Genomic DNA, 22,980 nt, shown 5'->3' on the forward strand with positions numbered 1-22,980 from the left:
ACTAACAAGTCTTGAATGAAGATTTTTGGAACACTATAGTAGAAGAGACGAATAGATATGTCAGACAAGTGATAGAAAAAGAAGGTCGGGTAACAACAACAACAAAAAAAAAAAAAAAAAAAAAGATGGTTTCCTGTAAGTTCTGATAAAATAAAGGCCTATATTCTATTATGCATCTTGATGTCGCAAATGAAGAAGTCAAAAATGCATATGTATCGGTCAAAAAGATATTCAATAAGTACTCCAATTTTTGCCAGCACTATGCCACGCGATAGGTTTTTTGATATTTCAAGCTTTCTACATTTTACGGATAATGAAAAGGAAAATAAAGATGACAAAATAAGAAAGATTAGAAATATAGTGGATTACCTAAATAATAAATTTTGTTACCTTTATACTCCTGATAGTGAAGTAACTATTGATGAATCGCAACCAAAAATTATATCAGTTTCACATGCAAATATTTTCTCAAATAAATCCTTACCCAAGGGGTTAAATTTTTATATTTGTGATATTTTGCAAAAACTATTTTGAAAACCTTCCAAGAATAATCATGATCATGTAGACTTTCCAAAATCAAGGACTTCTTAAAATTAAAAAACTACTTTAAAATGGGACTCTGAAACTTATTCTCAAAAATACATTTATTTTCATTATTCTCTCATTTATTCTAAAAAATATAGGGCTCAAGATTTACATTCTATATAATTTAAAAATTTAATCCAAAATTTCATGACTTATATTTTCCACATTATATTTCTCTTATTTTGCTGCGATACTGCTTTTTCTCTCAAAAAGACTTCGTCACTAAGCAATTTTCTCTTTGAAGTGCAAATATGTTGAGCAAAATTCTGGTTACAATTTGCAACAGCATTTTCTTAATTTAAATTTCAGTATCTTCCCTTTCTATCCTAAAAATAGTAATTATTTATAATATATCAATCTAAATTGCAACATTTCAAATTAACCTATCATATAATCTTAAATTAATCTGAATCAAATGCTGCAATGCACATATGTTAGCCAATCAGTGAATAATATTTTAATTAAAATTGAAGTTTTTTCAAAACCAAAACTTTTTTGATACTTTCCCAGGCTTTTTTCTGAATGTGTTGCATATTTCCCATTTGCTTGTTTGCAACTAACATGTTGCAGCTCACATCTCTGTATCATCCATTGTCTGAAGATATAAACTTACAAAGCCCATGTTGATATGTGGATCAGAATATGTATCTCAAGAACTGCTTCATACAATAACAAAACAAGGTGAACCTACTGTTATGTTTGTCTCCAAGTTTCACTATTCTATCTATGCAACAAGCCTCTCCAATACTTATATACCTCTCCACACAAAAATACCTTAAATAAACTTATTTAAAAACTATAAATTTCATAAATATATATTCTTTCCTGATTGCACAAGTAATACTATAAACTCCTCCACAGCAAATTTTACTGTAGTTAATTCTAAAATTATAAACAAACATCCATTACTTTATTCAAATATGCTGCTTTATGATATAATGCTTATTTTCTTTCAAAATTTAAATACTCACAATCCCATAAACTTAAAAAAAAAAAAAGGTAAAGAAAATTATATTATGAAACAATAAAAAGTTTTAAAAATTATGCAATAGCAAGTTACATATACTGCATAGGCATAAACAGTTTTTTAAATGCTTCAATAAAGAATTAAAAATTGCATTACTACTTATACAAAAGTACAAACCTTTCCAATTCTTCTACCCTGAACAGTCTCTGCTTTCATCTTGGAGAAATAATGATAGTATGTGACAACATAGGTTATTATAGACTTTTCATCCGGGCTTTCAACATAAACATCTGAAAGTTACATAAATCAAAAAGATCAGCAATGAAATTAAAAATTCAGTAAATTTAACAGAAGCACAACTGCAAAATTAAACAATTTGTAGTTTTATTTTAGAAATTTGTTTCATAATAATAGAAAATATTAAGTCTGATCTGGAATTTTCAGGACTTTGATAATGCCAGACAATTCTGGAAATTTTCAGATTTTATATCATTCATTTAAATCTAGTAATATGAACTGTAGAACTTTGAGATTAAAAATATGAAATGGGTGTTTGTAATATAAGCACTTATGATTTTAAGAAACACAAAAATCACACACACACACACAAAAAAAAAGAGCTCACTACTAACGTTTATTTCATTTAAACATTATTTTCAACTTAAGCTGTTGAAGCAATTTCATTGTGTTACCTTTAATTTTATTGAGATTGATAATTTCTTGTTCAGTTACAAAGTTTCACTGTTCGAGTCCTGTAACTGCCTAGTTCAGAATTTGTACTAAATATTCTACTTTTCATTTTCAATCACCTATTTATCATTTTCTTCACTAAGGTTCTGTATTTGCTGAATTAAAAAATGTACTATCGATTTTGCCAATTGTTGACTGTTAATTGGGACACTGCCCCAACAGTTAAAGAATTCAGTTACATCATTCTTCACATATTCCATTAACTAGATTTCCCCCTCCCTGTGGAAGCCACACTACACCCTTTTTGTGTAGTGTTTCCTTTTTACTAGGCATCAAAAATTACATTTGGCTTCTGTTCTGACACAATTACATTTTCATTAAAATTTCTTTTTTAAATATAATTTTACATTTTGGGATTAAAACAGCCATTCTATTTTTCATGAAAGATATTTTAATAAAATAAAGACTGTGGTTAAATAATTACCTTATTAAACTGTTACCCAAAGCCAAAATGGTGATAATTTCTGCCATTTCGACCTACTATAGATTTTACCATCAAATATCTGATTGATGATTACAGCACTGTCATCACAATGGCAGATAGTTATATCATCTTCAATTAGCATTTTTTCACACACTCTACTAATCAGAAAAATTCACTTTTTAGTTCATAGTACTTGAAAACCTTCAAATTCACAGTTATCGTCATCATAAATATGATAGCTGGCTCTAAATCATGCCAAGCATTTTTAAAAGTATTTGCAGTTCTTTCCTCTTGCAAATTAAAATTTGCACACAAGAAATATCGTATTAAAATATTTGAAGATTTTTTGGATGGTCTTACTGCTGCACTTATTGTAAAAAAGATAACTTTGTATGTATATTTTAAGGCACACCAAATCCTGATATGTACTGGCTGATTGAACAGAATCAAAAATCAAAAATTGAATGAAGCTGCATGGAATCAAAAATTGAATGAAAATCATAATTTGCTGAGCTAATTGAAAAAGTAAAACTGGAACTTAATTCTTTCTCCTTTCTTCTGTTACACATAAAGAAGAAAAGCAAATGCTACATTCCACACCAAACAAAAGTTAGTCTTCAGGTTTCATTTATGATGTGCTACTATATAAGAAAGAAAAATCTTTCCTTCCTCCCACTACCTCTTGAGGGCTGAAAATGAGGTTATCCTCTTTCTATTTATTCCTGGCCCTGCTTATGCTTTTCCCTCCTGCTAGCGTGCATATACCATTTGTTTTTGTTTATATTTATACTGTATTTCAACAGGATTGAAAGTAAACTGGAAGTTTAATGGCTATATATTTGATTTATTCTTAAGATTGAGCAACTTAATTCTGACAATGATTTATTAGTACTACATTCTGGATTAAGCACAAATAAACTACCTACTGTTCTAGGTGGCAATATGGTTGACTATCAATTAACTGGGCAAAACACCAATGGTTAACACCAAATCATACAATAATCCAATAGCAGTTAAAAAAGACACAGAAAGAGAAATAACCTATAATATTGTTGCGTTCTGCGTGTTTGTGAATTTGGAGTGATTGACAACAACATTTGATGAAGCATCACAACTCAATTTATTTGCCAATATTACTTAGGACAGTTCCCCAAAACATGTTTACAGAACATGTTTGTTACATGTTTACAGAACATGTTACAGTTAAAAAACTGACAATGCTGAAACAACCAGCAACACAGCCTTCAAGCTATAATGGTGAAGACAGCTTCACAGCAAAGCACTACAGTACAGCTCCCAACTCGGTTTTTTCGTTCTCGAAACTCAACGCTAGACTGACCTCCTAGTACAAGGAGAGTTTACATAACTTTTGACTTGAATTCGAGAGCATTCTGGGTCAAAGCGGTAAGATTTTGTTGTATCCATCTATGGTATATCTAGCAACCCTGCCACTCCGCGCAATTTTATGACAACCTAAACCTGACTTGCGGCATTTCGTAACAATATAATTAACAAAAAATGCTTTTACCAATTTACTTGCATTCTTTGGGAGCCTTAATATTGAGAATAGTTATATTGGGTAAATTAAATAAGCATTCAAAACCAAGAACACAATTTAAAGTGGTAGCGAGGAGGAAATAAAAGTTTATGTTTATATTAATCTTATATTTCGATAGGAGTCGATGGGAAACAGAAGATTAATAGCTGTACGCTTAATTTTTACGATTTAGCAAGTTAACTTTTATAGATGATTTGGCCTTACTTATTTCAATAATAATTCCATAGCAATATTTAAAAATTTGATTACATATAATTAAAGTGCATACTGTTGTGAATAAAAACAATTTTTGAATTATGCGGCATCATTTGCTATTATCTTCTCCTTTGCATTTCTCACAGAAAATCTGCTTTATCTAAAGGTTTGTAATCATAATTTTTTCATCATTCTATAATAAACTTTTTAAACACGACTGATAATCCCCCTTTTCATTTGCACAATCACCAACCACTCACCATTACCACCAACAAATTTCTACCACACTAAATTTCAGACTCCTAAAATCTGCATTTTGTCTAATTTATGCATGCAATTTATATCTGATTACTAAGAAACATTTTAGCTCAAACAGAAATAACTTAAATTCAAATAAAAACCCAAACCAAATAATATTTTTAACAAAGTGACAAATTATTTAAGCATATATAAAAATTCAAGTATGTCCGAGACATATGCAACCACAAGATATTTCTGCATTATTATGTACAAGATAGCATTACCAAAATGATTTTAAATCATAATACAAACCTTCAGCATCCAGTAACCTTGTAATTCCAAGGTTCTGCTCAGCAGTACTGAAGGCATTGTTCAAGTTGTAAATAGCATTTGATTTTGATAATTTGTCATACTGTATTAAGTCAGGCCTGTTAGAAGAAAATAAATATATAAATAATTCAATACAAAAACTTTTTATTGAAATAAGTACTAGAATACTAAATATAGTGTACTCTCAATTATCGATGTACGGATTATCAGTATGCAACAATGTCCAGAAACACAGCACTACGCACGTTGACACAAGAATATGTTCCAAAACATACAAATCTGTGCATGCTCTAAAAACTGCTGAATTTTATCTTTAGGTTTACTTTTAATGATTACCTCACTTAATTTGTTCTGCATGGACTTTGATAACATACACAGGGAAAACACATAACATACACAGGGAATTTGATAACATACACAGGGTAGCAGATGCTTAGTCGAAAGTAAAACAAAAACTGGTTTGTTCATGGAGAAAGATTCTTCCCAATATAGAAATTGGAGATTTATCTAACTGTGAAGAACATAATTTATTTGCCTCATGACATAGTGCATATACCATAGCTAGGAAATCATCAAGGTTCAATCGCAATTTGGCTGGGCCAGGCTTTCAATGCTTGAATGACGAAGATATCATTTCAAATGTCTCAAGAACAGAAGAGACGAAGTAAAATGCAAGTAAAGAAGATACTGACAATTACATTAGTTCGAAGATAGCAATGACGTCTGCTGAAACACCGCTGGACTTCATTGATCAAAAGCAATTATAATGGAATGACAAAAAAGAACTTCAAAAAATATGCAACGAAATTTGACAAACGTTGAAATGTTCTGAAAAACCGATAAAGTAAAATGACTGATTTTTTAAGACATAAACACATATAATATGCATGAAAATTGATAGTTTGGATATCTGTAACCTGCTTTCCTGGCATTAGCTCAGATAATGAGAGTGCACTGTACAAAATACGACAATACTAAAACTTAATTGTGCATTAAAACATTTACCTGTGCTTATGGATAATGGCATTAAAAGCTAAGCCATCTCTCCAGCTAGTTGTGAAATTTCGAATATTAACATTTGGATAGCCAGCAGTCTTCATTTGACACCACAGTAGCAATGCATCTTTCGCAGACTTTGTTTCTTGGTTATCAACTTCTTCAATGGTGATATCTTGAATCTACAAAATAAAGAAATGAATAACATATTCCAAAATAAAGAAAGAAACATAATAAATTTCAATACTGTGAAAACTTGCCAACAAAAGCAATTACCAAAACACACATATATTTGACATAACCTGTTTCCACGAAGACCCAAACAGACTTACAAAGGAATACTAAAAATATAATTCCTAAAATCTATCTAAAACTACATGAATCCCCAAATGGGTAGTTTTGGAATTTTTCATGACTGCAGAGGATAAGTAGCAATATATTCTTTTGTGAACAATCTGAAATATATATCCAATTAACATAACAGGGAGTTAAAATTTTACTAAAACAATGAATCTGCATAAAAAAGGGCACTATATTTCAACTAGTGTAATGTCGAACATATTTTTGACTTTCACTCAATTTTTACAAACTACACCTTCATATTTTTTTTTGGGGGGGGGGCGAAGTCAAGTTTAAATACTCAAAAACATTTCTTCATAGATATACTTTCAAAATCGCAATGAAACTCTTAAGTATATAATCAAGCATGAATTCAAGTAGGCAATGTCCATAGCAACAAATTTTTGAATAAAATCTCAAAAAAAGAAACTAAATGCTTTAACTCAAGTTGCAATTAAGTACCAAAAATGTTAAACTTTGCAAACTACATTCATAAAGACGTATGATTTAAAGATGAAACAAAGCTACAAACACTGTATGACTATAAACGAGACTATATCTGGTTTAGGATACATTTTTACTTTTTACCCAAACAGTGCAAGAACAGTGTCCATTGTAAAAGCTAATAATTTGTACACAAGCTAGAGCAGCTTCACTTAGAAAAAAATTGATTTAAAAGAGGTAATGATGCATTTGATCAAAAAGACTAAGATTTTTAAAAGGCTCTTCATATTTAATTTTTAGAACAAATGAAAAATGGATATCTACTTTCTAAGATTATTACGTAATATATATTTGTTTCAGAAAATGTTTAAAACTATCTGAAACAAATTAGAAAGCTAGAAACATCTCTTATAAATCAAATAACCTAGATTTCGTTGCTGCGTAGTCGATGAAAACCGATACTGAGCAACTCCAAAAACTGATAGTGTTTATATAAAAAAATTACACAATTTTCTTGCATTGCTCAAGAAAATACTTTGCCACACATTTTTTGCAAGTTTAATCAGATTTTTAATAATTTTAATATTTAAAAGCTTACCTGAAATCTTAAAATGATAGTCCATATAAGTCCTAGAGTAAGACGAGGATTTCCATCCACAATATCATGGGAACCCAGATTTTCTAAATGAACTCTTTGATCTTTAAGGAACTGAAGAGCTTTATCAACATTTTCTAAACAGTGAATTCTCATTTTTCCTTTTGTTGGTTTTGGCTGAAAATATATACATTAATTAGCAATGCTTACGAAATGATAAAGAAATAATAAAAAAAAAAACTTGTCATGCAAAACCTCTTAAATAGACAATTAAGAAACAACAAAAATTTGACTTCAAATGAAATCAATTCAGAAAAATTAAAAGCAATATTTATGAAAGAAGAATGTAAAGTTACAACTTATTAATGAAATCTGCTAAAAGAAATTCAACGAGATATTTCAAATAACTGCTTCAATCATCACCATGCTTTGAAAAATACAAACTTTTTTATTAAAAACATTCATCAATTTCATGATATTTTTAGCTCTGAAGCAAATGCTTATGTAAAAGTCTTTTTAAAAAATAAGCTAAACATTTCCTCACTGAAACACATCTTACAGTAAAATTACATAAAAGGAAAATAAATCCGATTATTTCTCAATAAATGCCAATACTTTTAACTCCAAAAACTAAATTAAGGAAGATTTTCTGCACATTATGCAATAATAGTAATTTTTTAATATTTTGCTTTTAAATAGCTTAATAATAATTTTGCACTTCTATAAATTATTGCAATGCAAATTATTACAACAATTGCACCTTACAGTAACAGCTTGGTTAAGCTATTAACTTCAGTTAATTATGCTGACTAAAATGCTTAAAAGCAAATTTGGATATTTTTCTGTCAACACAGCCCTGCAGCGCCAAATATGAACGCTGGCGAGAAATCTAACTAGATGGCAGCAACCCTTATGATTAGTCAACTTTCATGAAAAAATTAACTTGCAATAACGGTAATATCATATAATATATATTGTTTCATATACACAACGATCTATTTCTGGTTAAAAACAACTAAAGAACTGCACAAATTTTGGATTGCACACAAGTCTTGGCATTGTGCATTAGACATGACAAAGCTATTCATGGCACAACACAAAATAGGTTACAGAGTTTGGACACTAGCACCCAATTTCAACAGAAGTACCCAAATTTGTTTTACACTGTTCTTAATTACAGACATTAAAAAGAAATGTAACTATATGAAATTAGTAAACTATGTAGGACTTCATTCAATAGAAGAATTGTTACAGTAAATGAAACTGACGCAGTTATTTTAATTCCCTTGATAATATACTAAAAAACATATTTCACTCTCAAATCAGGGAATCATTTTAATAAAATTATCAATTAATGCATTTAAGTATACATCCAATCATATGACATGCATTTAATGATTAAATACATTCTCCTTGCTGAAACATGATTTCATGAATTCAAAGCATCCTTCCACAAAAATTTTCAAATATTCCTTATTGCTATGTCCCGTTTTTTCTAAAACACAAATGCAAAATACAAATTTAATATAATTATTTCTAAAACATATTATAATTTACTTTACTTCCAAGCAATGGGAAACTAAAACTAACATTTAACAAACATTGCAATATCTATTATAAATACGAAATTAACCAGTTTTCAGATATACTATAAACCAAATTATGATACAATTTATTATTCTGATTAATAGATTACCATCATATCTGTTATTGGTAGGATACTTATATAGGGTTATAGGTTGTACCTGTGCTATGATGCTTATTTCCAACAGCTAAAATTAGCTTGTCATTCTGCCCTTCAGCAACTGGTACATTCGGCTTCTGTTGAACCTTGACAACAGATTTCAACAAGGTAACCCACAAAACTATCATTTTCTTTTGTGACAAAGCCATGACAGACTCGGATGTAACTACTAACGGTTTGCAACTACCGTATTTGACGGTATATAAGACGCACCCTTATTTAAAATGTCCACAATAACTTAAAAGGTGATTTCTTTTAGTTCTTACGTTTCGTAAAAGCCAAATAAACAATCATTGAATGCAATTACCAAACATATTTTTATTAAGGAAAATTAACAAACGGCAAGCTATTTTGAACATGATATGTAAATTTCAATAATGCATAAATGAATGAACGGCAAGCAATCAAACATAATACAAAATAAAGTAGAAACAACAAAAAACACAGATTCAAGGAAAATGTTGCCTATCATGAAATTAGACTTTAATCACTTTCAAACCATAAAAATCCTTTTCACTTATCATCATCGAAAATGAGAATATCATCATCACACTACTCTTTCCGTCATCGCTAGTATCACCTTCTTCGAATAATGGTTGGATGGTATATCAAATGCGAGTGGAATTTCCTCCATATTTCCTATTTGACCGAGCTCAAAAGAAGTTTTCTTGCGTACATTTATAACAAACCTATGAAATACTAGTATTTTTTCATCATAATCTGCTGGCATTTTCTGTGCAATAGTTGTTTTTGTGCTCATTGATAAGCCTTGTCTTTTCATGAACCTGTAGCACCAGCCCTGAGATCCTGAAAAGTTCTGATTCTCATGTTTTTCTGCAAATCCTTTGGCCTCATTGATTATCATTTTGGTTGAAACACTTATCCCAGATTTCCTCTTATCTATTACCCACATTTTTACGGAATTTTCAAGTTCAGGCTAAGATGGAGCTGGGCATCGAAGGTTATGTTTTTGTTTTTTAGCAGTCTTCAGTCGATCTTCCTTCAGTCGCCAAGTATGTAACATTTTTTCGGTAGGTGGTGGACCGAAATGCCTTGCTGCTGTTGTTTCCATGCACTTTGGCGTAGTTTAACACTCCTAGTTTATACTGAATTGTATAGCTTAATCTCTTGTTTCTTTTTTAAAACAAATAGTTTTAAGCGCCAATACCGACATGTTTATACAGAGTAGCACCAATACCGACACTTATGTCGGCTGAGTCAAAGAAAGTCTATCTAAAGAAGGAAAGGCTCCATAGACATAATGTGACCATCGAACCAGTTCGAACTTCGACATCAGCTTCGAGCTTTGCCGCTTTTTGGCAACAGATATTTCACACGTTCGAAAAATAATTATGGCAGATGTAGAAAAAGTTATATGTGTCTAGACCTTTATCCGGGCTAAAAACAGCATTCAGTATTGAAAGTTAACCTGTGTCCTTCACGTATAAGACGCAGGTAACTTTTTTGAGACCAAATTTAGGAAAAAAAAGTGCGTCTTATACGCTGTCAAATACAGTACTCAATAAACATGAACTGCAGCATTATAAACTTAAATTTTCATTCAATGTTACATCTTAAACCATTAATTTATCACACACAAAGAAATCTATTTCATTAAACACATTGTGCAATTTTAACATTTTACACAATTTTTCCTTCTTTAAGTCAAAATATTTTAACATCCACTTGGTCACTTCAAATTCCAGGCTAATCATTTTCAAGGAATGTGCTTTAATACATTTGTTTTGCCATTTCATTTTTATATATCATGTATATATTTCATATTTAATTATTATTCTGAGGCAGTGGCCTCTTTACTGCCTTCTTCAGCATCATCTCTCCTGCCCTTGAGTAATCTCTTAAGTAGTACGCTCCTCGGCCAAGGCGATACACGACCTTAGGCCGAAAGAGTTTTACATCCAATACTACTAAGTAGAAGCAAGTTCCTTTAACAGCTATAAAGTGTTTTTTCCCTCCCTTCGACATGCCTTTGTGATGTATCAGCAGCACACTCGCATATTTCGAGGGGTTCAGGTTCGAGTCCAGACAAGGGCACTGCATATTTTTCATATCTCCTGCTTCAAAAAACCTAATGACTCTATAGAGGTACTTGAATTAAAAGGTGGTGGACAATAATTTGTCACCAACAGGATTTAGTGACCGAGTCCCCTAATCCCGATACCCTTTAAGTATATAAAGGGAGTCCTGAGGGAATATATAAGATATATTTTCTCCCTCCTTTTCGCATGCCTTCATGGCATAATGGAAGCACACGAATTCTGTATTCAAGAGGTCCAGATTCGAGTCCCAGTGAGAACACTGCACATTTTTGCATGACTCTGCTTCCCAAAATCTATTGACTGTACACAGTACAAATGTTTAAGCAACTGAGAGGAAAATCCACCAATAAATGTAAGAAAATTCCCTTGTTTCCTGTATCAAATTAAATGTAATATTTTGTTACAAAAACGCAAAAAATTTTCTTTATAAAGTTAATAAAGTGTCAGTTATTCAAAGATTAATCACACTCTACTGAACACTTCAAATAGGAAATTTAGGTTATTTAGGGATAAAGGAGGTCATCTAAATACTCAGTATAAACTCTCAATCAAAAAACAGCCTTCAAAATGCAAGTGAAGGCATTATAGACACTCCATGCCAGTGAATGCATAATTACTTACTCAGAATATATATCAGAGTATGTAGCAGATTTTGATTTCCTGCAGAAATATATAAAATGCACAAAATATTTATCAACAATATTTAAATATACTAATATGGAATTAGAAAACAAAATAAATGCTGTAAATAACAGAATAAATCTTCAAAGAGATGCTAAGAAAATATAAAAAAAATACATATTATTGATAAAAATTCAAACTTTTTTTCATATCAATTTCAATGAAAATGAAGTTGAAGGACGAGCGATACAGTTTCCTTTCCTCAAAATATATGTATAAAAACTGATTTATAAATCAGCTTTTACTTTTTATGTAAGACAAATGTAAAAATGTATCATATAAACATAAAATTAAATTCATCAAAAAACTAACAAATTACACCCGAGTCAACTCTCGTACGTTTTATTTTCAGTGCATGTTTATCACTAGCCTGAGGGATGAAAGTAACCAAAAAAAAGTAATAAATTATGCAAGTAACATGGTGATTATGATAATAATAATAGTGACCAGTGTAATCAAAGTTACATCCTTTAAAATGAAATTCTTTTCCAAAACTCTAATTTAAAAATTAGCACAATAAAAAGAACTTAAAATTTATCATAATGTAATATAAGTAGCAAATTTAAGGCAGCAAAATTAGCATTTCTTTCTTGATATGGCAAGAGCATTCTTATTCACTGAATTTTAACTTGCTGAATATCTTTAACAATTCAACTAAGGCTTTATAGAACTGCTCCTCCACATCATGTGATGGCATATTTATATTAACAGTAAATCACGCCCTTCTGCAGAATTTGTTGCAACACCAGATAAAAGATACTTAAAAAAAATTCCATCCAATTCTGAAGTAAAAGCAGTCCTCACATTTAATTAGGAAATGGGGGGAGGCGACATGTACATGTGAAGAAACAACTATTATTCTGGAAATATCCACTCTTTTATAACATCTGCTCTATGTGGAACATCAGATATTAGATGTCCGGATTCCTTAACTTTGTACTGTATATGCATACAATAGACATCATCAAAAAATTTTTTTTTAAACTTCAAACATTATTTTTAAAGAAATTTTATTACTGAATATTTTATTTTTCTGCTTAGTCGATCATTTAAGTATCATTAAAAATAATTTTTGCACTTTTTTAAATGGTAAAGTAAGTTTTTACACGGTGGTCAAAATAACTACAGCTGCAATTCTAAGTGCAAACAAATTTCTGTCATTCTAGCATTAGATTTCAGATGCTCAAGTGATTACAGATTCTCAAGTAGAAGAAATACTTACTAGTCTTTCACCAGACAGGATTTCTAGAAGCTTGATTAACATTTTTCCATCTCTTAAATCTGTGTATAAGTCTGTAATTCTACAATTGGCACGTACAAGATGGGAATTAACCCATTTGCAGAAAGTCTTTTTCTGAACTGCTTCTCTCTCATCTAGGAAAGAAACCAAGAACAAAATTTAATCCAATTTTATTTATTTATTTTTTGGATGTAAAATTTAAGTCTTCAAAACATGATTCTTAATTATGTTAAGCAGCTTTCATTAATAATATTACAGAAAAAAATTGAAATACTATTAGATCTGCACATTTATCAGATCTTAAAATTTATCAGCCTTTGTGATTTTGTGGATTTATAACCCATGAATCTTCAATGTTAAAACTTAACTTCACATTTGAGAATTTTTTTCACACAACACGTCTTAAGAAAATGTTTTTTTTAATACTTTTGCCTTTTTCAAACAGAAATTAGGCAACCATACTGGATTTTAAAATTCTCTTTCGAAGACTGAAGATTGATCAATCTGAATTAATCTGATACCAGAGAATCTGCCATAAATGAATTCTCATAGAATCGCAATTATTCGATATAAACAAGAGTGAATGGAAAACTGGAAATGACAAATTGTTAAACTGAAAGTGAAATATTATATATGTTGTGAAAAATCTAGTTAGCATGGCTGCTGATAACATAACTATATCAACTTGTTATGTCTCATACTTATTTTATTAGTTTGCTATAAAAGCTTGTGTGTATTTATTTATTTTGAGAATGCCAGGCAGGAGTCTGAGTCAGAAAATATTAAGATGGACAGAATTTTTACTACTACGGAGGTAGTAGAACTGAAGAAAGGAGAAGTTTTACTGAAGAAAGAAATACTTTTTTTTAACACTCGTTAAACACAAAATATCACATATACCATTCACTGGAAAAACTTAAAACAGTTTTTTGTTTTATTAGTGAATGGTATGGGTATGGAATGGCTTTCATGCCTATGGAATTGTAATAAATATGTAATTGAGTCATTCACTACTCTTAATAATCTGTACTTTCATTATTACAGATCATTCAAAATGAAAATTCTAATCAAATCTCATATATTTTACAGAAGATACAACTGCATTTTCACTGTTCACTGAAATTAACTGCTTTATTTAATTCCATGCAAAATAAAAGAACAAATATCAGCAATGAACAGCTTAGAAAACCACAAAATATTAAGCAATTTATTATTCAACAAAAAGCATTACTTCCATACAAAAAGACACAGTTACTACTCAGAAATACACATTTCAGGTATGCCAAAAATATAAAAATCCATTTATTATTCTACATTAGTACCTGCTAAGGCTTTTATTCTAGATCTTTCAAACAATCTAGATGAGCTATTGCCACCATCGTAGTCGTAATCATCCAATTCCTGCTGATTTACCTGGTCCCACCGGACAGCAACAGATATATCTGTTGTCATGACTTACTGCTCTCCCCTGTATTTAAAAGAAAAGATTTATTATATTCTTCATAACAAAAACAAATATTTAAATATCTGACATATTTAAACTACTCTATGATAAGTACTTAATACATATACAGAAGGAATTAAAAAGTCAGATATAATTAAATATATAACAAAATATCAGACAACACAGTGATGTAAGATTCATAATATAATTATTAAATTTGTTTTCATAACTACTAATTACAAGTTACCTCTTACTTATTGCATTTCTTACATTGGACAGCTCTGAAATACATTTTTAAGTTTTGAAACCTCACTTTTATTTGATCAATTCAGCAATACTCTGAAAATGTAATGAAATGAAACACTTTACTCTTCAGGTGATAAAAGCTAATATCAAATCGAATATACTACATAGTACAAAGATTTGTTAAACACACTTTTATTACTTAAATAGCATCTGATTATCATGGTTACAAATTTTAAGAAAATATGTGTCAGAAGGAAACAGCTAACAAATTAATTTTTCAAACAAATCAATTTAAGCTCACAAATTAATTTTAATTTAAAACAGTATAGAAATGAAAAAAAAGAAAAAGAAAAAAAAAAAACTGATTGCCAGCTACTGAAAATGCAATGCCAAAAAAAGGCATATCCAACAGCTTTAAAATTACATTACATAACTCAAATTTCAGAGTACTGATGAATAGATCAAATTAGATTATGCACATAATTAACAGTATATTGATAACATGCTCCTCTGAAAGTATGCAATTACTATTTCAATGCAGCCTATCCAACAAAGAAACAACTGAAAGCACAAAACTGCTGTAAATAAAAAGCTATAAATAATTGTATAACATCAATTATCAAACCATCATAAGTACATTGGTTGGATAATTTAGAATCTGTTACATATAGAAGACTATTTAGATATTCAACAAAACATTTGCAGAAGTGAAATTTTACTACTATTTAAGTAGCAACTGCTTTAGCTACCGACTTCAGAACATGAGCATCTATAATCACAATGGTATCAACATCATCACACAAGGATTAGCAATTTGATTTCATATGGATCTCGTCTCCATACGTGACACCATAGATGAATCAGTTTTTGACAATATAAAAAAAAAATTTGATGCAATGTGTAATCATAGGCTGCCAGCTAATTCCATGTAATTTCTCTAATAGCTTTATACCGCCCCCCCCCCAAAAAAAAACAGATACAGAACATAAAATTCAATATCTATAATAGCTAAATCTTTTGTTACTTTTTAATTTTTATCTGTACACCAGATATACTATTGAGAAGAATAATTTTTCATTTTTTGCATAAAGTACATGCTATAGTGAAATTTTCAATATTTTAACATTTACTTTAATCCAAATGCAAGCAGACCTACTCTCTTCCCAAAATATTATAATTTCATATATAATTCAAAAATATTATAATTTCTCTCTGAATTGAGCAAATTTGATAATTACCGCTGCATACTGACAATCAACAACTTTTAAAATACAAATTTTGCGTACATCACCTCAATCAGCAACATGAAACAAACACTAATTTTCATATTAGTTTCCTTTTCAGAAGCATATGGTTTTGATTATTTAAATAAAAAAAACTACTTATTTAATATAAAAGGTGGCAGAAATACTAGAAACAGACGTTAAAACACAATATACAAGAAACGAATTTTTTAATATACACAAAATTTACACATACAATTTACGAATTTCAAACAGTTTGAAAACTTTCATAAATATATTTATTTACACTGATGGCCAACTGTTTTCTGTCAAATGGATATTTTTCTCTCATAAATTACATCAGCACTTTGAACTGACATTAAAACTCTGAAAACACCCACAAAATAAATATTACAGACATTCTCAAGACCAGACTAACATCTAATTCTTGCTCTGAGTCATGATTAAATTAATGCTCTCAATGCGGAAGAAGTACAATTAGGGTACTCTACTTTCATAGCAATTGTTCTACTTTCCAGGGGCCATTCCAAAATTAAATATAAAAGATGCGGTAATGAATAAAATAAAGCTTCCTTCAAGGCTAAACCCATATTTCAAATTAAAAAAAAAACTTTAGCTGCTTCCTACTCAAGAAGCTTTAGGGGAGGGGGGGGAAATGTTCCTGCATATACTGAATAATAAAAACGTATAATGTAAATAAAATAAAAAGGTAAATCAACTCTGATATAAGAATTACAATCATGAAATTTAAATTTTAACACATCTGATTTCCTTGAAATGTTTATACAGAAATTTGTTATTATAAATATTAAATTTTCTCAGAAAATAATTTTAGTGATGAACTAACAAGCATTAATACCAATATAAACACGCATGCTTTTTTAGAATATTAAGGAAACTCAAAAGAGCTCTTAAAAGCACACTTTTGATGAGTTAATATTATTAAGGCTATTATGCAGCGATTTAGATAACACTAGAATTACAATAACTGTATTCCCCCTTTATTTTATTAAAAATGACTTATTGCATATCAGTAAAACTGATCTCTCCAAAATTTAAAAAAAAAAAAAAAAAAAAAAAAATTTAGGAAGCGAAAAATTCTAATGACAAGTACTAATGTCCTTTCATATATTGAACTTTTTCCAACAATGATCTTCATCACCATTAGTCATTATCTCTTAGACAACCACCTTCACATAAGACCAAATTCAACTAGATTCTACTGCAAGTTAACAGCACAGCTAACTTGCTTCTTCACTGCGGTTCATGTTTCAACAGACATTTTTTTTAAAATATTCTATATTAAAACAGCAATCATACTATAATATGCTTTTTAACAATAAGTAATTTGGCATACATACAACAATTTTTAACAATTTCAAACTTTGTGTCATTTCTCTGAGTGATTTACCATACAATAATAGTTGGACTATCAGGATATCAAAAAGACAAAGCCACAAATAATATGTTGCATTAATGATGTATCTTTAAATCTTCCTGAATAATACTACAATATGTTTAGTTGTAACTTGAATTGGAAAAAAGAAAACAAATCTGATGATTCAGTTTTTTCTCTGAGCGGCTCAGGTTTCTGGATCTGTCATAAGATCTGTATTCAAAAGGCTTTTATTAACTAAATAAATTTGTATATTTACATACTTTAGGCTCTATTTTCATAAACTTACATTTGTTAAGATGACATTTTTACTATTAAAGAAAGTAAGAAGGCAAAATATCATAAATTATAAGCTAATATATACCAAATGACAAAATATCTCAAGACCACATAAAGCCGGCCATGGCACTCAGAGGGTTAATTAAATGGCTTAGGGTTATATTTTACCTCTATACATTAGTCTTCATGTCAGCTAAGAAAATTATATTTTTTTTTAATAATAAACTTCATAAGTTGACAGTTTATTAAAAAAATTCATAGTTTGAATTCCAGTCTATATGCAGATAGCTTATTCATGTCTCAAATATTTCAGAGCTTTAAACAAATTATCAATTCTGTTTTTCAATTCACAACATTCTTCACTCAAATGAAATGCTAGCTATATTCCATTTTTCAATTTTCTCCTATTAAAATCTTCCTTCTGAGATACTCCAAGATTGAAATGCAGACCACTGTACACATATCCCAATACAGTGGCCGAGATAACCTGAGATTAATTTTTCTTCAAAGAATGATTTACATTTCATTAGACTTATTTATCTTTCAATTTTTTAACTTTTATTTATTTATTTATTACATCCGAATAAGCACAATTAAACATCAAAGAAAAGGCAAAATGAAATTATGAACAGGTTGCACAGTTAAATAGACAGAAAAAATGCATTCCTGCAGAAATCACGGGTTGTGCAAATTCTGCTACTTCTACACTGCCCGCAGAAATCGCAGGATTCGCAGCGGGAGAGTTAAAATACCGTTTTGTTTCTTCTTGGGGGGGGGGGATTGCCATAAATAACATGCTAGCCAGGATAATCAATTACCCTTTAGATTATCCAGAATTTTAAACTACAGACATGAAGTTAGGTAACCTTCAGTATGGATGGACAGACAAACAGAATTCCAATCATTTTCCTCTTTCAGAGGAAAAATTTGTTTATGCAATTCCATGATGAGAACTATTCTTATAAATTATAAAATGTTACATACAAAAGATATACATCACTCAAACTTTAACCCCTTACCTGTGAATAATATTTCAGGAAAACGTGTCAAAAATGAAATTTGTTTTTATTTACTTTTTCACTTCTGATACACGACTTTACAATAATCCTGCCCAACTTTCAAATAAATGTAGAACAAGCATCAACATCTTATTGACAAAACAGTTAATTAATTATATTACATTAAGCATCTAATTAATGAAAACAACTCATTTCGGGTTTCGCGGAATAGAAACACCATTTTTTCTCTAGCCTGAAATCAGTTCCAGCATACCCAGTTTGGCATGATTAAGTCCCTGAACTAGATTCGGGTTACACCGGTAAGGAGTTAATAATTAATATTAAGTGAAATTTAAAACGTATGAATTTACCTTTTACCATATGTTTAAGAATCATTAAATATATATTGTGCCAAATTAATTAAAATGAGTTACAAAAGGCACAGGCTACTTCAGATTTCATATTTAATATCGATACTTTCTTGTTAAAAATGCACAGAACTCAGCTGCCAAAATTGACAAATTTCACTACCCAGTCTGCAATTTTAAACTTCAAATGTCACCAACGGCTCATAACATGAAAGCTTTAACAAGTAAATATCGGGTTGGGAAGAAAGTAATTTGATTTTATAGTGCGAAATAAAACTAGTTTTTTTTTTCCTATATTAAAAAAAAAATGTGGCTTTCTATATAAAAAAATTAACTCTATAATCAGCTAAATATCTTCTATTCTGTTCCATCATCTTTTGCCATTTTTCTGGTAACATGATTCTACGCTCATACAATTTTTATCAGCAAAAAAATTCAACCAAGAGCAATTTGAGGTCTTCATTTATTATTACTCAAATTTTTACTACTTAAGAAGTTTTGTAAACTTTGAAATAAATGATAATTTTACTACTTAAGTTTTGTAAACTTTGAAATAAATGATAATCTGATGGTGCAAGGTCGGGGTTATATGGGGATGTAATATCACTTTCTCAACCAAGCTCCAGTAATTTTGTACATATTGCTTAAGATGAGCAAGGCTTTGAATTGTCATGATGGAATATGATTCTTTTGTGATTTGCCAATTCTGGCCTTTCTCTTTGATTGCTTCCTTCAATTTTATAAGTTGCTGGCAGTAAACACACGAGTTGAGCCTTTGGTTGCTTGGAAACAGCTCAAAATACAAAACAACTTTGTAATCCCACCTAATTGACAGCATGACCTTTTTCTGGTGTATTTTAGGTTTTGATGTGATTTATATGATTTATCATGCTTTAATCATGATGTTTTTTTTATTAAAGTTATTGTATACAATCCATTTTTTATCACTAGTCATAATTCATTTAAAAACCGGGCCGTGACTGCATTACATTCGTTGTGTAAAACGAATTTCTTTCAATTTATGCAGAACCCAGATATCGAGCTTCTTAATAAGTCCAAGACATCTTATGCAATTTTTAATTGTGCTTGATACATTTAACCTTTTTGCAATCTCTACTTGATTTAATTCAATTATGGCTTTAATTTGTCATCATCAACTTGAGAAGATTGGCCAGAATGCTGGTCAACTTTAAAACTTTCTAGAAAAAAAATTTTTAAGCTAACTCTGACACATGCATTCTGTTATGCAATCCATACCATAAACACCAGATATCTCTTTATAAGCGTCAGTTATTATAAGCATCAGCCGCTTGCCTTTAAATAAAAAAGTACAATGTTTATTTTTGCTTCTTATGTTAAAGCTGACTGTAAACTAACAGTTTATTCCAAACGAAATCTGTTTCTATAACACGGAAATTGTACTTTGTATTTTTATATATAGAATTTGTTTCTATAACAGCCTTTAAGTGTCAGCTGTGACATCTCAAAAGTTAGTTAAAGATGAGGAGGAGGCAGCGAAATTACAAGAGGATAAGCTTCTACTACAGGATTTTCATAGACAAAGATTTTGTAAAAATATTACCTCTTTAAATTAAGAAACAATAAGTAGATAAACAGTGCAAAGAAGAGCTGTAGAATTACTAAAAATTCAGAGTTCCCTGAATTCAACATCTTAGACGTTTATCAGTCCGGCAAGTACATCAGTTTTACTTGTGCTGATAAATATGAAAATATGATACTTTATTCTATTCAAAAATATCCACAATTGACAAAAAAGCTAATCTCCAGCTTTTTATTAATCGTGTTTGCAAAATTTGTGTTTGTACACTGGTTGCTATTTGTGGAATGACTTAAGACTTCACTTAATATCAAAAACAAAAAACACAGTCAAAGTACTCAAAACTATATAGTTTGCGACTTTTCTGTTCACAACACAAATCACATACACAATCACACTCCCAAAAATTCTCTTTCTCTCTCCTAGGATTTGAATAGAAAAAAATTCTGCACAATGCAAACAGCAGTGGTCTTGAACTCCAACTGCATTTGGACTGAATGCATGATCTGAAAGGAGCTAATGGACAGGTTATTGTATACAATCCATTTTTTATCACTAGTCATAATTCATTTAAAAACCGGGCCGTGACTGCATTACATTCGTTGTGTAAAACGAATTTCTTTCAATTTATGCAGAACCCAGATATCGAGCTTCTTAATAAGTCCAAGACACCTTATGCAATTTTTAATTGTGCTTGATACATTTAACCTTTTTGCAATCTCTAACACAGTTATATGATTTAATTCAATTATGGCTTTAATTTGTCATCATCAACTTGAGAAGATTGGCCAGAATGCTGGTCAACTTTAAAACTTTCTAGAAAAAAAATTTTTAAGCTAACTCTGACACATGCATTCTGTTATGCAATCCATACCATAAACACCAGATATCTCTTTATAAGCGTCAGTTATTATAAGCATCAGCCGCTTGCCTTTAAATAAAAAAGTACAATGTTTATTTTTGCTTCTTATGTTAAAGCTGACTGTAAACTAACAGTTTATTCCAAACGAAATCTGTTTTTATAACACGGAAATTGTACTTTGTATTTTTATATATAGAATTTGTTTCTATAACAGCCTTTAAGTGTCAGCTGTGACATCTCAAAAGTTAGTTAAAGATGAGGAGGAGGCAGCGAAATTACAAGAGGATAAGCTTCTACTACAGGATTTTCATAGACAAAGATTTTGTAAAAATATTACCTCTTTAAATTAAGAAACAATAAGTAGATAAACAGTGCAAAGAAGAGCTGTAGAATTACTAAAAATTCAGAGTTCCCTGAATTCAACATCTTAGACGTTTATCAGTCCGGCAAGTACATCAGTTTTACTTGTGCTGATAAATATGAAAATATGATACTTTATTCTATTCAAAAATATCCACAATTGACAAAAAAGCTAATCTCCAGCTTTTTATTAATCGTGTTTGCAAAATTTGTGTTTGTACACTGGTTGCTATTTGTGGAATGACTTAAGACTTCACTTGATATCAAAAACAAAAAACACAGTCAAAGTACTCAAAACTATATAGTTTGCGACTTTTCTGTTCACAACACAAATCACATACACAATCACACTCCCAAAAATTCTCTCTTTCTCTCTCCTAGGATTTGAATAGAAAAAAATTCTGCACAATGCAAACAGCAGTGGTCTTGAACTCCAACTGCATTTGGACTGAATGCATGATCTGAAAGGAGCTAATGGACAGATTTTTTTTTTAGCAATTATGCACTATCCAGTTGACACTGAAACTGTCACCACACAGTTATGGATACGCACCAGTTATGGATAATCCGATTCAGCACCAGTTATGGATAAGCATGATGTCACAATATACTCACATCTTAGCCTTCTTCTGTTGTAACCCTGATTTATTCTGGATAAGCTATGTGTTGTTTTAATGGTAATCTTCCGTTATCAGGACCAGATTCAGAAATGTATGTATGCATAAGTTCGTATATGCATGTACAAATACACATACATATGTGCACGTGTATACACACACATATACACACGTTCATACATATATATATATATTTTATTACTGACTCAAATTATTGAACAAGCATACAAATTAACTGTTTTTGCTGTATTTTTTGCTGCATTCTGAAAAACAAATGTTTAAAATTTAGGACATGCCTTCTAGAGAACAGTAAGTAAGCAGTGGATTATTTTCAAAGTAATGGGATACTACCATAAAAATACATGTGTAGCAATGGACACAACATGGTCAACAAAACAGTAACAGACTGAAACAATCATCTGCCAAAAAATTGTACTCGTAGCATTCTAAAGCATTCTTT

General features: G+C 30.2%; 1 protein-coding gene across 8 annotated transcripts in view; it reads right to left on the reverse strand.

Moving 5' to 3' along the window:
• Nucleotides 1–22,980, reverse strand: part of beta-Spec (spectrin beta chain) — a 128,483-nt gene that overhangs the window by 95,360 nt on the left and 10,143 nt on the right. For all 8 annotated transcript variants that reach the window (XM_035354243.2, XM_035354239.2, XM_035354241.2 and 5 more), the window contains exons 2-7: nt 14,471–14,616; nt 13,131–13,282; nt 7,427–7,600; nt 6,055–6,227; nt 5,032–5,147; nt 1,730–1,842 (exon numbers count right to left, since the gene is read on the reverse strand). In XM_035354243.2, coding sequence (XP_035210134.1) covers nt 1,730–1,842; nt 5,032–5,147; nt 6,055–6,227; nt 7,427–7,600; nt 13,131–13,282; nt 14,471–14,600 — 858 coding nt within the window. In that variant the 5' untranslated portion in view covers nt 14,601–14,616. The remainder of the gene's footprint in view (nt 1–1,729; nt 1,843–5,031; nt 5,148–6,054; nt 6,228–7,426; nt 7,601–13,130; nt 13,283–14,470; nt 14,617–22,980) is intronic.

Source organism: Stegodyphus dumicola, chromosome 1, assembly GCF_044657685.1.
Source record: "Stegodyphus dumicola isolate Sdum_Otavi_A_Nest chromosome 1, ASM4465768v1".
In the NCBI taxonomy this organism is placed as follows: Eukaryota; Metazoa; Arthropoda; class Arachnida; order Araneae; family Eresidae; genus Stegodyphus; species Stegodyphus dumicola.